The sequence below is a fragment of the Nanorana parkeri genome, unplaced genomic scaffold (assembly GCF_000935625.1).
Source record: "Nanorana parkeri isolate BGI_ZX_2015 unplaced genomic scaffold, ASM93562v1 scaffold194, whole genome shotgun sequence".
Lineage (NCBI taxonomy): Eukaryota > Metazoa > Chordata > Amphibia > Anura > Dicroglossidae > Nanorana > Nanorana parkeri.
This window is the reverse complement of record NW_017306462.1, coordinates 1,639,082-1,652,117: the sequence shown is the minus strand read 5'-3', so window position 1 is coordinate 1,652,117 and position 13,036 is coordinate 1,639,082. Positions and strand designations below refer to the sequence as shown.

General features: G+C 39.7%; 1 protein-coding gene across 5 annotated transcripts in view; it reads left to right on the top strand.

The window, feature by feature from the left end:
* GRIK1 (glutamate ionotropic receptor kainate type subunit 1) overlaps positions 1-13,036 on the top strand; it is a 160,426-nt gene that overhangs the window by 78,684 nt on the left and 68,706 nt on the right. For 2 of the 5 annotated variants that reach the window (XM_018555371.1, XM_018555372.1), the window contains exons 8-9: positions 544-681; positions 3,561-3,605. The exons of 2 other annotated variants lie outside the window; for them this stretch is intronic. In XM_018555371.1, the coding sequence (XP_018410873.1) occupies positions 544-681; positions 3,561-3,605 (183 nt within the window). The remainder of the gene's footprint in view (positions 1-543; positions 682-3,560; positions 3,606-13,036) is intronic. One more of the 5 variants, XM_018555373.1, reaches the window with a different exon arrangement.

The following is a 13,036-nucleotide window of genomic DNA, read 5'->3' as shown; positions in this document are numbered from 1 at the left end:
GTAAAACCTGCAAGATAGAGGGAAATGGGAGGGAAATAGAATAGAAAATGTGAGAAGGTGATGGAATAGAAAATATGAGAATGCATCATTTACCCACAATTATCTTTCACTTTTGAGTGAATCCTGGTTGGTTTATTCCCACCTACTGTTATCAGTATAAAAAGAAACTATCAAGTTTTGGATAGACTAGCCCTTTAGCCTATATTAAAATAAATACATAAATGAGTTATGTTACTTATAAAATGGTATATAGTACCCAAAGGCATCCAAAATTCCCCCCGGAACATCTGGCACATATGTTGAGATTGTCCTAAAATCAGACATTACTGGATTACTGTCTACCAGCCTATTTACACAGTATTAGGTAGAGGCATCCAGAATACACCCATATGAAGCCCTGCTTAAAGCGGAAATCTAGTCAGTTGTAAAAATTCACAGGCAGTGCCCTCCACCCGGCCCACCACACTGCAAGGCTTAATTTCTCATTTAGTCTAGGGGATAAGAAAAAAGCAGCAATACTTACTTTATACCTCGCTTTCACAGGCTTCCTCCCCGCTGCATGACCAGTCCCAAAACGCCGCTCCTCTTCGCCACCTGACTGGTAGCGGCCTCTCCGACTCACATACAGGGTGCATTGGAGATTGGAGGAGGGTGCCGGCTGCTGGGGGAGCGAGGAATGAGGTAAGTATTGCTGCTTATTTTTCCTCCCCTAGATAAAAGGAACAATTAAACCTTGCAGCACCTTTTTTTTTACAGATGACTGGGGTTTAGCTTTAAAAAATCCCCTGTCCCCAGACCATTAATTTCAACAACAATCTCTTATTATATGGTCATTTAAAATATTTTAGGCATGTTATTTACCCATAAAAGCCTCCCTTATGTAGACATCCAGAAACCCTAAGACTGGTGTGGTGCCACATTCTTGGATGTGATATCAGCAGCTCCAGCAGAGTTAGAGTGGTCACTCAAGGGATATTCTCTAGTATCCCCCTTCATTTCTTCCCCAGCTACACAAAGGATTTTGTAGGGAGGGGTGGAGGAGCTGGGTCAACACAGACTGTAATTAGTCACTCCTAGAAGAGGAGAGGACTATGGCCTGGTAGAAGGGAGGGAAAGCTATTGCTGTGCTAGGAAATCAGCTCTTCCCAGGCTGGTTAAATTCCCTAGCAAGCTTAAATGCACATTGCAAGTAAATAAAAATAGTTTATGGAAAGGAAAAATGCTGCAATTAAGCATTTAAAATACTTATTTTACTTAATACTTCATTTTTTTGGTGACAGGGTCTCCTTAAATTAAACTGGAGGGATGTAACAAAATGTCTAACCTTAATCTTTACTGCAGCCAAACAGAGATTGACCACATCTACAATAGTACAGGTCAAGCAAAAAATTACATGGTACCTAATTAACAAGAAGTTGCCAGACATTCGCTATGATTCCACGCAGAAATTCAAGACAGTTTGGTCACACTGGTTCAACCCTTATGTGCCAACTACATATGGCCAAACTATCCAAAGAAATAGTGAACCACTAATAAGCCATGACCAAGCCCACCCTGTACCCTCTCCACACATCCTCTTCTTGTTCAGTTATCTAGCCTTCTCTATCTCCCCAATGCCTGGTTTGCCTCTCTTTTCTATTTCTCGCACTTTTGGACTCATTCTTTATTTAATGCAGCAAGTTATTCCACAACTTTTGAAATTGCCTAGATGACATCACTTAATTTCCCAAAAACAATAGGTGTCTATGATATATAGCAGTCCCGCTTTCTCTCAGGTGGCCTGAGATGCACTCTCTGATTGATTTAACTGTTTAAAATAAGCTTATGGCACTCTAATGGAGTCTTTTCAATATTTTAATGTATCTTATACTTTTAATAAAATCACTTAAAAAGAAATAAGTATATTTTAAGAAAGATAAATTATCTTAGATTTCAGACCTTGTAGTTCCTTTACACTTCCTTTACAGATTTTACATCACAAGTGGAACTTCAGCCAAAAATTGTTTCTGAGTTCTTAATAGAATATGGTCAAGTTCACGGGTCATCATAATATGAGAAATCTCACCTATAAAGATGCAAAGAGTTCAATCACTGTTACTCCACACACCTCTTCCCATAAACTTCAATAAACTTTATTGCAGCTTCCAGAGACACTCCACTCCACCCTTCTGCTGATACATTTCACCCCCTGTTGGGGCTTAGTCATGGAGCCAGTATGAAGGCGAAATGTCTTAGAGTAAAGGTGAAGTGCAGTTTCTCTGTGATGACCGTGATTGAAGGTAAGGAGGGAAGTGACAGAGCCTGGAGCATTGCCAGCACCTCTGGCTAGAGAGAGGCTTGGGACTTGGGCTGGTGCCGGGATACTGTAAGTCTATTGGGGACGCTAAGAATAAAAAACCTTACTAGGGTTCTAACTCTTCCCCACTGAATCCAAAATTAAGAAACGCTTTGACTGTAGCTCCACTTTCACTTACAATCTTGTGTATACCTATTATCCATAAACAGGTAAATCAATTATATTTGTCTAATGGTAGAATGTTTCCACTTGTGTGGTTTGTTAACTGTAAAAATATATTTATTTTATTGCCAAAAGACAGCCCTATCTTTCCTGAAATATAAAAGCAGTGAGGATACACTGACTAACTAGTAGAAGTTGGTTATATTCAACTGGACTTGTCCTGTTATGTTGAAAACATTTATTTAGGCCACATCTGATAATTGTCAGGTAAATACCTTAGCATTTATACAGTATATACTGGAATATGTTCCACACACACATCAGAGCTCATCAGAACTGTAGAAGTGACTTAGATAACATACTAACAACACAAAACCATGTGACTAAATACTACTAGTTATATCATGACGTGGATATTTGGGAAACTTCACAGACATAGATACATTGACTGATGTACCTACCTAAATGGCATTTTATGGCATTTTACAGAGTGTAGAACAATGAACCATAGTATGAAGCTTTGTTCCACATGGTTCGTTCAGGTTCCTGCACTTCCAGAACATTTATTTCCCTCTGACTTTTCACGTTGTCAAACATAAATGGGAAATCTGTATTTTGGTCTCATAAGAACAACTTAATATGGGTCATGACATCTTTATTGGGTCAGTCCACTCAAGACTAGTATTTCAGCTTTGGTAGGTGCTGGGGGGTTAAACACCTGGCAATTTCTTTTATCTCTAGGGGTCCTAATTGGTCTGTTCGATTAGGTTCCTCAGTCTACACACCTGTGGTATGGCCATTATGAGGGGTTTTCACTCTCCATGCTGGATTCTTTATTTTATATTATGGAGAATGTAACAACTGGAACACAAAGAGGTGGGTGAGAAACTCCCCGCTAAACAAACAGCCAGAGATTATGGCAGGGATATCTGGCGTTTGGAGCATCCAAGACTTAAAAAAATGCTACTAAGCATCATCTATATCTAAAATATCACTTTAGTGTAGACTGACTCTTGGAGATTCACTATCTACCATATTTGCTGAATTTAAAAAAAATGTAACTATTTCATCTCATCTTTTATTATTTCTTCTTTTTTATAAGGCTGCTGGAGAAACTACTAGCCATTTAAATAAAGTATGGAAAAAGGTTTGTATAGTACATGAATGTGGTGTCATAATCCTCTATGGATGTGTATTAAACGGTTGGTTCTTGTCTATATCATCAATAATTGCAGTTTATCCAGAATATTATCCCTTGATCATTAGACCTAGATCATATATATATAGCAACACATGTGCTAGTTAAAATATAAACACATTGCCCACATTTCCCTATAGCTTTGTGTTTTACAGGCACTATTAAGATAATATATTAATTGTGTTTTCTATAACAAGAGGTATTAGTGGTTGGCAATTGGTACTCTCGAATATCGTTGCCTGAGGCAGAATGCAATTATTTTTTTTGTGTTCATTACATCCTCTTATGCTCCACTGGCTTTCTTCTGCTGAAGTGCCCCAAGGCCTGTTTAAATCAGCTTTAACTTGTTCATTTTTATTTTATCATCCTTTGTGGAATAGGTTCATTTGTGAGAGGCAAGGTTCTGCCTTGCTTCATGACCAGCTATGGTCTGCCGAGCAATGATCTAGAGTCTGGAGATAGTCTAGGGTCATTTTATAACCTGTGTTCCTGAGTTTGGCTTAGGACACAAAGGTGGAAATGCAGAAATCTTGTTACTGAAGTTATTTGTGACACTCTTTTGTTTCCCCGAGGTATATCTGACATACAGGCAGCATTCTGTCATGTGACCTTACAAGGTTTTTATATATGAATATGGTTAGAAATAATAGGGCACCTTTTTTTAAAATAAAGGGTCAAGATAAATAGTGGCTTTGTTGCCCATAGACATCAGACCTATTCCAGATGTAATTTTTCTCGTGCAAAAAGAAAAGTGAGAGCTGAAATCTAATTGCTATGGGCAGTACTAATACTGGATGTAGTCTTTGGTGCTTTTTCAGTCTTTTGGAGGAAAGAAGCAGGTCTATCATAAGATAATTTTATAGCAAGTATCTCAGTATACTGGAGGGTGTATTATTGAGCCAATTATGACTGCCGTTATAATGGCAAATCTGCTAGGAAAGGGATAATTAAACTGCAATTATAGATTTATTGTCTTATTATTTGTTTAGAAGGTGTTATGTTGTCCTAATGTTCCAATGGCGTTAATTTATCCCATTCATAATACTGTATTAGACACCCTGTTTTTGACTTTCGTGTTAGATGTTGCTGTCCTGATAAAGAAGAACTCTGGGCAGAAATAATCTTAACTCTTGCAGTGGGGCCACCCCTAGCACTGCAAGGGTTAAGTGCTCATTTTGTCTAGGGAAAACCCTTCACAGTTCTTATGGTATGACAATGCATAATAACAGAAGTCAGGTCAGAACGTAACCCATTTCCTGATGCCTGGAATTCTGTTTTCCTGCTTTCTTTGCTGCCAAATTCTAGCTATGGTAGGGAGCCAGTTGTTGCATAGGCTATGATAAGCTTGCCTTGAACCTTCAAACTTATCTACAGTGTCCATTTGGGGCTAAGCAGTTTGTACTTAAAGTTCCATAATATTACAATGTACTGTAGTATATGTATATCTTCTCTTGTATAGTATAGTGGAACTGGTTTTAGCAATGGAGACTTAGTACATGATTGTAGCCCGTCAACCATCAATTAGTGCATTATATTACAATGTACTGAAGTATATGCTGTTCTATAACCTCTGTATAGTGGAACTGTTTTAGCAATGGATAACTAATGCAGGGTTGTGGCCTGGTAACCATAATTTAGTGCAGAAGTTTGGAGTTTATTGGTATACTATATCGGCTAACCTAAAATGTAATGCTGGGCAAAACATCCTGGAGATCACATCATCTACTTCCCAGACTGAGATGCTGGCTCAGCAAGAACCAAGGGCTCGGAGCCAAGAACTGCACAGGCACCAGGATTTACATGATTCTGTCATCTCTGAGCCGCCGTATCAGTCCAGAAAGGAGATGATGGCCTTGAAAGAAAAACAGATAAAGGCATTGTCGGGGGAGTATTAATTGGGATCTTTGTTAGAGGTAAGAAACATCTGGAAGTTACACTGACATATACTTAGCATGAAACAATATATCTGATGCTAGTTCTACTTTATACTCCAAACTTTCTGCACTGATGGGTCACAAAGGCACAGAAGAGGCTCTAGGCACTACAGGTTATGGTTTGCTTGTTTTTTACCTAGGAGTGAGTCTTTATAGAATAGAGAGCAACAAGATGATATTTTTCATTATATAAGAAACTAGGACTCAGCTGATGTATGGGGAAAAAAAATATAATTCTGAATTAGTTATCGAGCAGATGTTTACTAAACATGAGTAATAAGTGCAGGTACAGATAGATATCACCAGATGGATTGGGTCAGGTTGACATCTCTGCATATGTTTTATTAGAACCTCTCTAGACAACCCCCTTGCAAATGCTGAACAGCCTGGTTTTCCTTGCAGAGGATTGCATGCTCAGTAATTCTGTTTTTCAGCCTCTAATTCCTAAATCATATTTCCAGATTGTTTTCTATTCGCTGTTGAAGCTGTGTTATTACATTTTGCAGGCAGCATCTTATGCCTCATCTGCAATAGTGGTCATTTGTCAATGCTGATTTTTTTCCCCTCTTGATATGTATTTTTCATTTATTTCTGGTGATGTATATGAAACAGAATGTGAATACATAATGTATAGATATGTCTCCTCATTTTCCTTTTATTTCAGCAAATCTTTAATAGTTTTAGGTCAATGTTAACATTTATTTTTAACATTTTAAACTGATGGTTCATATCTGTTTCTTTTTAATTATTACCTCTGTGCATAAATGTGTAAATACATACATAAATACAGATACATATTTAATACCAGGTGCACCCATGACATATGGTTTCCAGAGCAATATGGGTTATCTAAAAAGTGATGACAAGAAAAACTGTTTACTTTCAGATTCTCTGCTTCTGTACACAGCTGCATTGACAGGCATTAGACTCTTCTGATTTATTCATTCCTATGTGTAAATTTAATCTTGAGCTATTGATCTCCGTACAGGTTGGACAACATCTGCTTTCAGTACACTAAGCTCATATACTGTAGTACTGTAGTTTACTTATGTCTGCCTTTACTTGGCACCTTTGCAGGAGCGCAGGACTTTCACACTAAAGTTACATTTCTGAATCCATGAAATATTACAAAAATTTTATGAGTGTGCTAGGATTACAGTTCTCCGAAGCACCAGTTTTCTTCTAAATAAGTCCTGCTACCTTTTTGCCAGTGTGCTGCAATGGATGCACATGTACATCACGTGACCAGCAGACACGGATCTGAGTTGGAATAGTCCTACTAATTTTGGCATTCTGTGAATACTAAACTGAATTGACAGCATGGAATAGGTGGAGCCACGTTTGTGCAGAAAAAAATAACAAGTATTTCCATTTTTCACATTTCAATGATAGATGTGTAAAAACAATATATAGAATATGAAATACATATTTTTTTTCATGCAATGTCTGATTTGACATTACTTCAGTTATATTCTCCACATATATGGTGTGGCTTATTCCTTTAGCTGCTGATATCCTCTATGTCCACAGTTCATGACAGGGTAAGGCACAGCTGTCCATTGCCCAACCACCCACTGCTGGCTACAGCCCCTAACCCATCCATGACCAATGCCCACATTACAATGATAGACCACACCAGGATGGGTATAAAATGGCTGTAGCAGCCGTTTATTACAAAATATATTTAAATATATAATTTTAGTTCAAACATTAATTATGACCATAAACAACAATGTATCAGTAAACTATTATTTGGCGTGAGGTCTGCTCAGGCACCACTTACTCAACCACAGAAGATCTCTGCTTACCCCCTTAAAACCACTGGCCCCTAGCCGCAACCCACCGACTCAGGGACAACATGGGAAGTAACAGCAGAGACCTCCTACACCTATTTCTGACCTCTCTCTCTGCTGAACCCGCCGGACAACAGCAGGACCGCACACCACGGACACATCCAAAAGGGTCACCCCACCGTAGCTCGCCATGCGCAGACCTAAGCAACGCCACCGAGAACCAGCATCTGAAAGACAAGCAAAGCAAAGAAATAACATGCAGAAAACAAAAAACCTATGGGAGGGAGGGCGGAAAGTGTATTAACCATGTGCTGGCTCCCAACTGCCTGGACCACCCCTCCCCCTGCTCTAACCAGCCTGGTTGCTCCTCCTGGACAACTTGACTCAGCCAATCACAGTAAGTGACCCCCCATGGTGGAATAGGTTCTCCAGAAATAATTTTATTAAAGAATCTACACATATGGGGGCCTAATAACGGTAAGAACTTTATATAATAGGCTTTTGTGAACCCATCAGGTCCCGGAGTTTCCCCATCAGGGAGTCTTTTAATCACTGATTCCATCTCCTGTACCGTTATAGGCCTATCTAGTTCCTCCGCTTGCTGGGCTGACACCTTTTTACTATTTTCCATCTCTAAATACATACGTATAAATGAACGCTTATTATCTCTAGATATTGGAGATCCTTCTCCTGGCAGATTGTATAATATAGCATAATATTGCCGAAAAACCTCCAATATCTTTGAAGTATGTTGGACCATTTCTCCCGAAGTAGTTTGCAACTTCGATATACATGTCCGGGTTCTTTGTTTTTGTAGTGCCCTTGCTAACATTTTACCGCATTTATTACCATATTCATAAAATTTATGGGATATAGATCTTGCACTTTTACGCGCCCGTTCTGCTAATAATCGAGTTAGAGTCGACCGCAAAGACTCCAAATTCTGCTCATCTACAGATGAGTCATTTCTCTTATGTTTTAATTCTGCCACTCGTAATTGTTCTAATAATGTAGCCAGCTCCCTCTTTCTGGCCTTATTCAGATACGAGCCCCTTGAGATCAGTTCTCCCCTAATAACTGCCTTGTGACCCTCCCATACCGAACCCTCCCGCACCTCCCCAGCCTTATTCAGAACAAAGTAGGATTCTATGGCTTTCATAACAAGGCCTGATGTGGTCATGTCGTCCAATAAGTTTTCATTTAATCTCCACATCCATTCTCTTGATGCTGAACCTGGCCTCACAATATTGATCGAAATTGCCACATGATCTGAGATAGTAATCGGCTCAATACTTGCCCCTTCCACATTATCCAAATAATATTGATCCACATATAGTAGATCGATCCTAGAGTAGGTTTTATGGACTCTAGAATAAAAGCTATAATCTCTATCTTTAGCATGCAAGGCTCTCCATCAATCCACCAAATGTGCTCCCTGGAGAGCCTTGCCAAACCTCCTCCCCATGGCCATCGAATGAGAAGAACAACCAGTAGATGTATCTACCCTAGGATCCGGGCAAAATTTGAAGTCCCCGCCCAACATAACACAACCCTCCCTAAATGTGACCAACTTGTCTAATACCAAATCTAAAAAGGAGAGCTGCCCTGTGTTGGGCGCGTATACTGTTACAAACGTATAAGCCTGACCATCGATGTGTCCTTTGACCATTAAATAACGTCCATTTGGATCCGCATACTTTCCTTGTTCAATAAAAGGACAATCTTTGTGGAATGCTATCGCCACCCCCTTTGATTTAGAGGACGCTCCAGGACTTTCTACACCTTCAACTCCCTGAAATCATAGGTATGATCCTGACACATCTGATAGGTGACTGTTAATTAAACAATAAGAGAAACAACAGCACATGTGTTTTCCCCTTCTGTTAGCAGGTTGCTTGTGTTAGTCTGACAACACTGAAAAGCAATACAGTTCAAACTTGCTTAGAGCCTATGGTCGATAGGTTTGTACGGACAAATGCCGTGTGCTTTTGACATCAGTATGAGATCATTTAGAAGTCATTGGGTGCAACTGACCTGTAGTTGACCTGCACTTGTGTGGGGAGAAAAGCAGTTCTGAAGTGAAGAAAAGCTTATCAGCACAAACCCTTATACTGCCAGCCCTTCTTCCTGTGTGAGTACTGCTTTGCAGTTTTTTATTTCTATACGGCTGGAGTTCATTCCATAGTAGTATTGCTGAACACAATGCAAAGAAATTAGCGCAACCTGAAAAAAAAATGATCTATCGATTTGTTATGGGGAGATCAGTGTACTTAAGCCAAACACTCAGCGAAACCTGAAAGCACAGTGTTCTATTAGTACCTAGTCCAGAGCATTGCTGAAGTACAGGGACTATGACAACGCATCATGATCAATAGAGCAACACAGCAGTGCGAATCAAACCTCTTTCCAGTGGTTAAATCAGCTTTGATAAAGCTCAGAACTCTTCCTTTTTAATGATGCGTTTACCTTCCTGTGTATACATTACCGATGTATATTAACCAGTTGCTAACAAGAACATTTGGTGCCCAGAAAAATGTATGAAATGTTAAACAAATATTTAGCTCCCAATAACTTAAGTCTAGGGACTAGAGGGTGCATTATGGCTCAGTACACATCTTGATGTTGGTGGATAATTCGGTTTGTGCATGGGCTGTAGGTATTCTGAAACAATCCATTTTGAGATATATTATTGATAAAATATATCTAAACCAAATATGTTGTTGCACATGATTCTGTAAAAACAAAACATTTAAGCGTTTGTGTCCGTATATCCTGCTTTCAATTTCATTTTACCAACTGAGTGCATCAGACACTTCCTTTTTTAGGGCGACTACAGTTTGCTAAGTTCACCTGTAGCAATGTCACTCTTTCCTGTGTACTCTTGAGGTGAACTACAAGAAGCATACAGTGTGCTGGAACATTCTGCCTTGGTCACCACAGTAAAGCTATGACTTTCAGCCACTCCTAGAGCATGCACTTCCACTTGGGGAATGGGCCCAATAAACTATACATGCTGCAGTGCCTTGCACTGCACCACATTTATTTGTGCACACAGCCATGTGCACGGTGCCCCTAATAAACAGAGATCCCTCAGGCAGCAAGGGGCTGTACCGGTGTTCTATCAAAGTTTGTGACTATGTTGGAATGTGTGACCGGTGACGCGATCACAGATTCCAACGTGATCCCGCCCAGTATCACATCGGTGGAATGTGTGACTGCCCAATAGGTCAAGCATTTCAACGCTTTGTTGGAATGCCACAGAGGGGGGTGATTCACAAATAGGAACTGCAGAAGTGTTAAAATCAGCCAGCGCCAAAGATATATGAAAGATATACAAAAAATATATCTGTGTCGCTTTAACACTCCTGCAATTACTGTTTGTGAAGCACTCACAAAGTCCCCCCCCCCTCTGCGGCACTCACAAAGTATGATAGAAGTGACATTTGAGACAGATCAGCTGTTCCAGGCACATGTGAAGTGGGATGATCTGCCCTGGAAGAGCCGAAAAAGGTCAGCCGAATGCCTGACCTAATGGGCAGTCGCACATTCCAACTTAGTAAGAAACTTTGCAGTATTGCTTCTTCCTCTCTCAGGAAGTGATCCTCAGGGGGAGAGAGAAGTGTAGGAGCAGAGCAGCACAGAGCAGACCATTGCCTGCTCCCTCTGGTGACTGTCCGTCCAAAACATACATCACAGGAAACCTTCTGGCTGCAGGATGAAGGGAGGAGGCAGTTTTTCCATACTCATTATGATGTGCAGATCTATACCTGGTCCTTGTTTGTTCACAGTGCTCTACACAACTCAGTATTCTTTTGTGAGGGTTTGGTTTTATTTTAGCCAGTTATCTGGAGGATTTAAAATATTCTACTATTTGCAAAAATTTATATTTTCGGAGTAACCATTTTAATGAAAATGTTTGACCTGATTTTTGTCAGGCCTACAACATCCAGCTTAGAATATCAATCAGGCTTATTTTGGCTTACTAACCAAGTATTCCTCCTAACAAAGCTACCTGATCTTGCTGTGGCTGTTGTGACAGGGAAGTTGGCAAAGAAAAAGTGAGGGGTTTTAGAGGAGCATAAGCACTTGGATGATTGGTGACTGAAGGGCCGTTAGAGACTAAAGTAACCAAGGTACTGGATAGTACCAATAGTACCCTGGAAGTCCAATAGTACTCTGGAAGTCAAGGGTACTATTAGCTGGAGATCACCATATATTATAACATAAAAACATATAGTATATCAAATCGTGACTTTTTCAAAGGACTAACATTTCCAAGGACAGGCCTTTAAACTATTATGCTAACAGTCCTCCCAACTTTCTGAGGTTGGAAAGAGGGACATCTTCCAGCCCAATATATTAAAGCAATGAACACACCAGCCATGTCCCTAGTTATGCAGAACATTAAGAATTTAAATACCAAACATGAATAATTAAACCCAGATTTGGTTATTTTTCATTTATACTGGCAAACAAAATACTTGATAGATGAAGGTTTTATGGCAGAATAATACTTTTGGTAGTTAAATAGAAAATTTTCATTGATATTGTACTTCAGCCCAAAAAGATGGACAGCTGAGGAGGAAAGAGGGATAGAGGGATTTGGATCTAAATGAGGTACAGTCCGTCCAAATGTGGGACAGTTGGGAGGTATGTAATACAGGCCTAATGATTGATTTCAAAACAATCTGCAAGAGACCTCAATTTTATTTGTGTCCTTTTGTCTAAAATCAGGCCTGAGTGCAATAATGGTGTTTTGAGCCATAAACAAAGTTGGAAACAATGCCTATGTTAAGTATCCCATGCATGTTTTGCATACTGCGAAAGGAACATTGGACCATAGATATGCCCGTGCCATGTTACAGCTAGCTCATTGCTTTAATAATGTGGGCATCATTGCTTTGCAGCATCTCCCTGTCTCATTACATTGCCAGCTCTGAGTAATACTGACAGCCTAGTCCTTGATACTAAACTTTATTCAGTGTGTTATGATGGGCATGAAGCATACACGGGAGAAGAGATGGAATTCATTATGTAGATATAGCCTGGGTGAATGTGAAGGCAGACATATGTGCTGGCATAAAACAGGCACATTCATTATTATGATGTGGATATTACACCTGAAGCGAACACTTTCCTTGGTCTAGGATGAGTGCTGAAATAAACGGAGCGTCATCTCAGTACGTTGGGTGCTGATAAGCAGACCATAGAATGATCATGACTGAACGTCAATTAATGTGAACCAACGAGTTGAACGAAGAAAATTTTTTAGGGTTCAGCTACATGAGGAATGTGTGCAACTGAAAGTTATTTCTTTAGTGATTTTGCAATGCTTAGACTATATATTCCTAGCCAAAACTATTTTTTTTAGTTTTGAAAAGAGTAGGAAAAAGTCAGAACCCCTCTTATCCCTGTTCTTTTTTTTTTTTTCTCGCTTGCTGTACCCAATGTAACTGCAGCAAGAAGTGATAGTGAGGGCCCGTTCACACCAAAATCACAAGAAAATCACAAGTAAACAGAGGGTCCGTTGACTTGCTATTATACACTCCGATTTACTTCCGATCTGTTGCGATGCAATCCTCTTTTCAACGGATGCTAACGGAAGGCCACCGAAAAATGAATGGGTGTGAATGGGGCTAGTTCACACTGGATC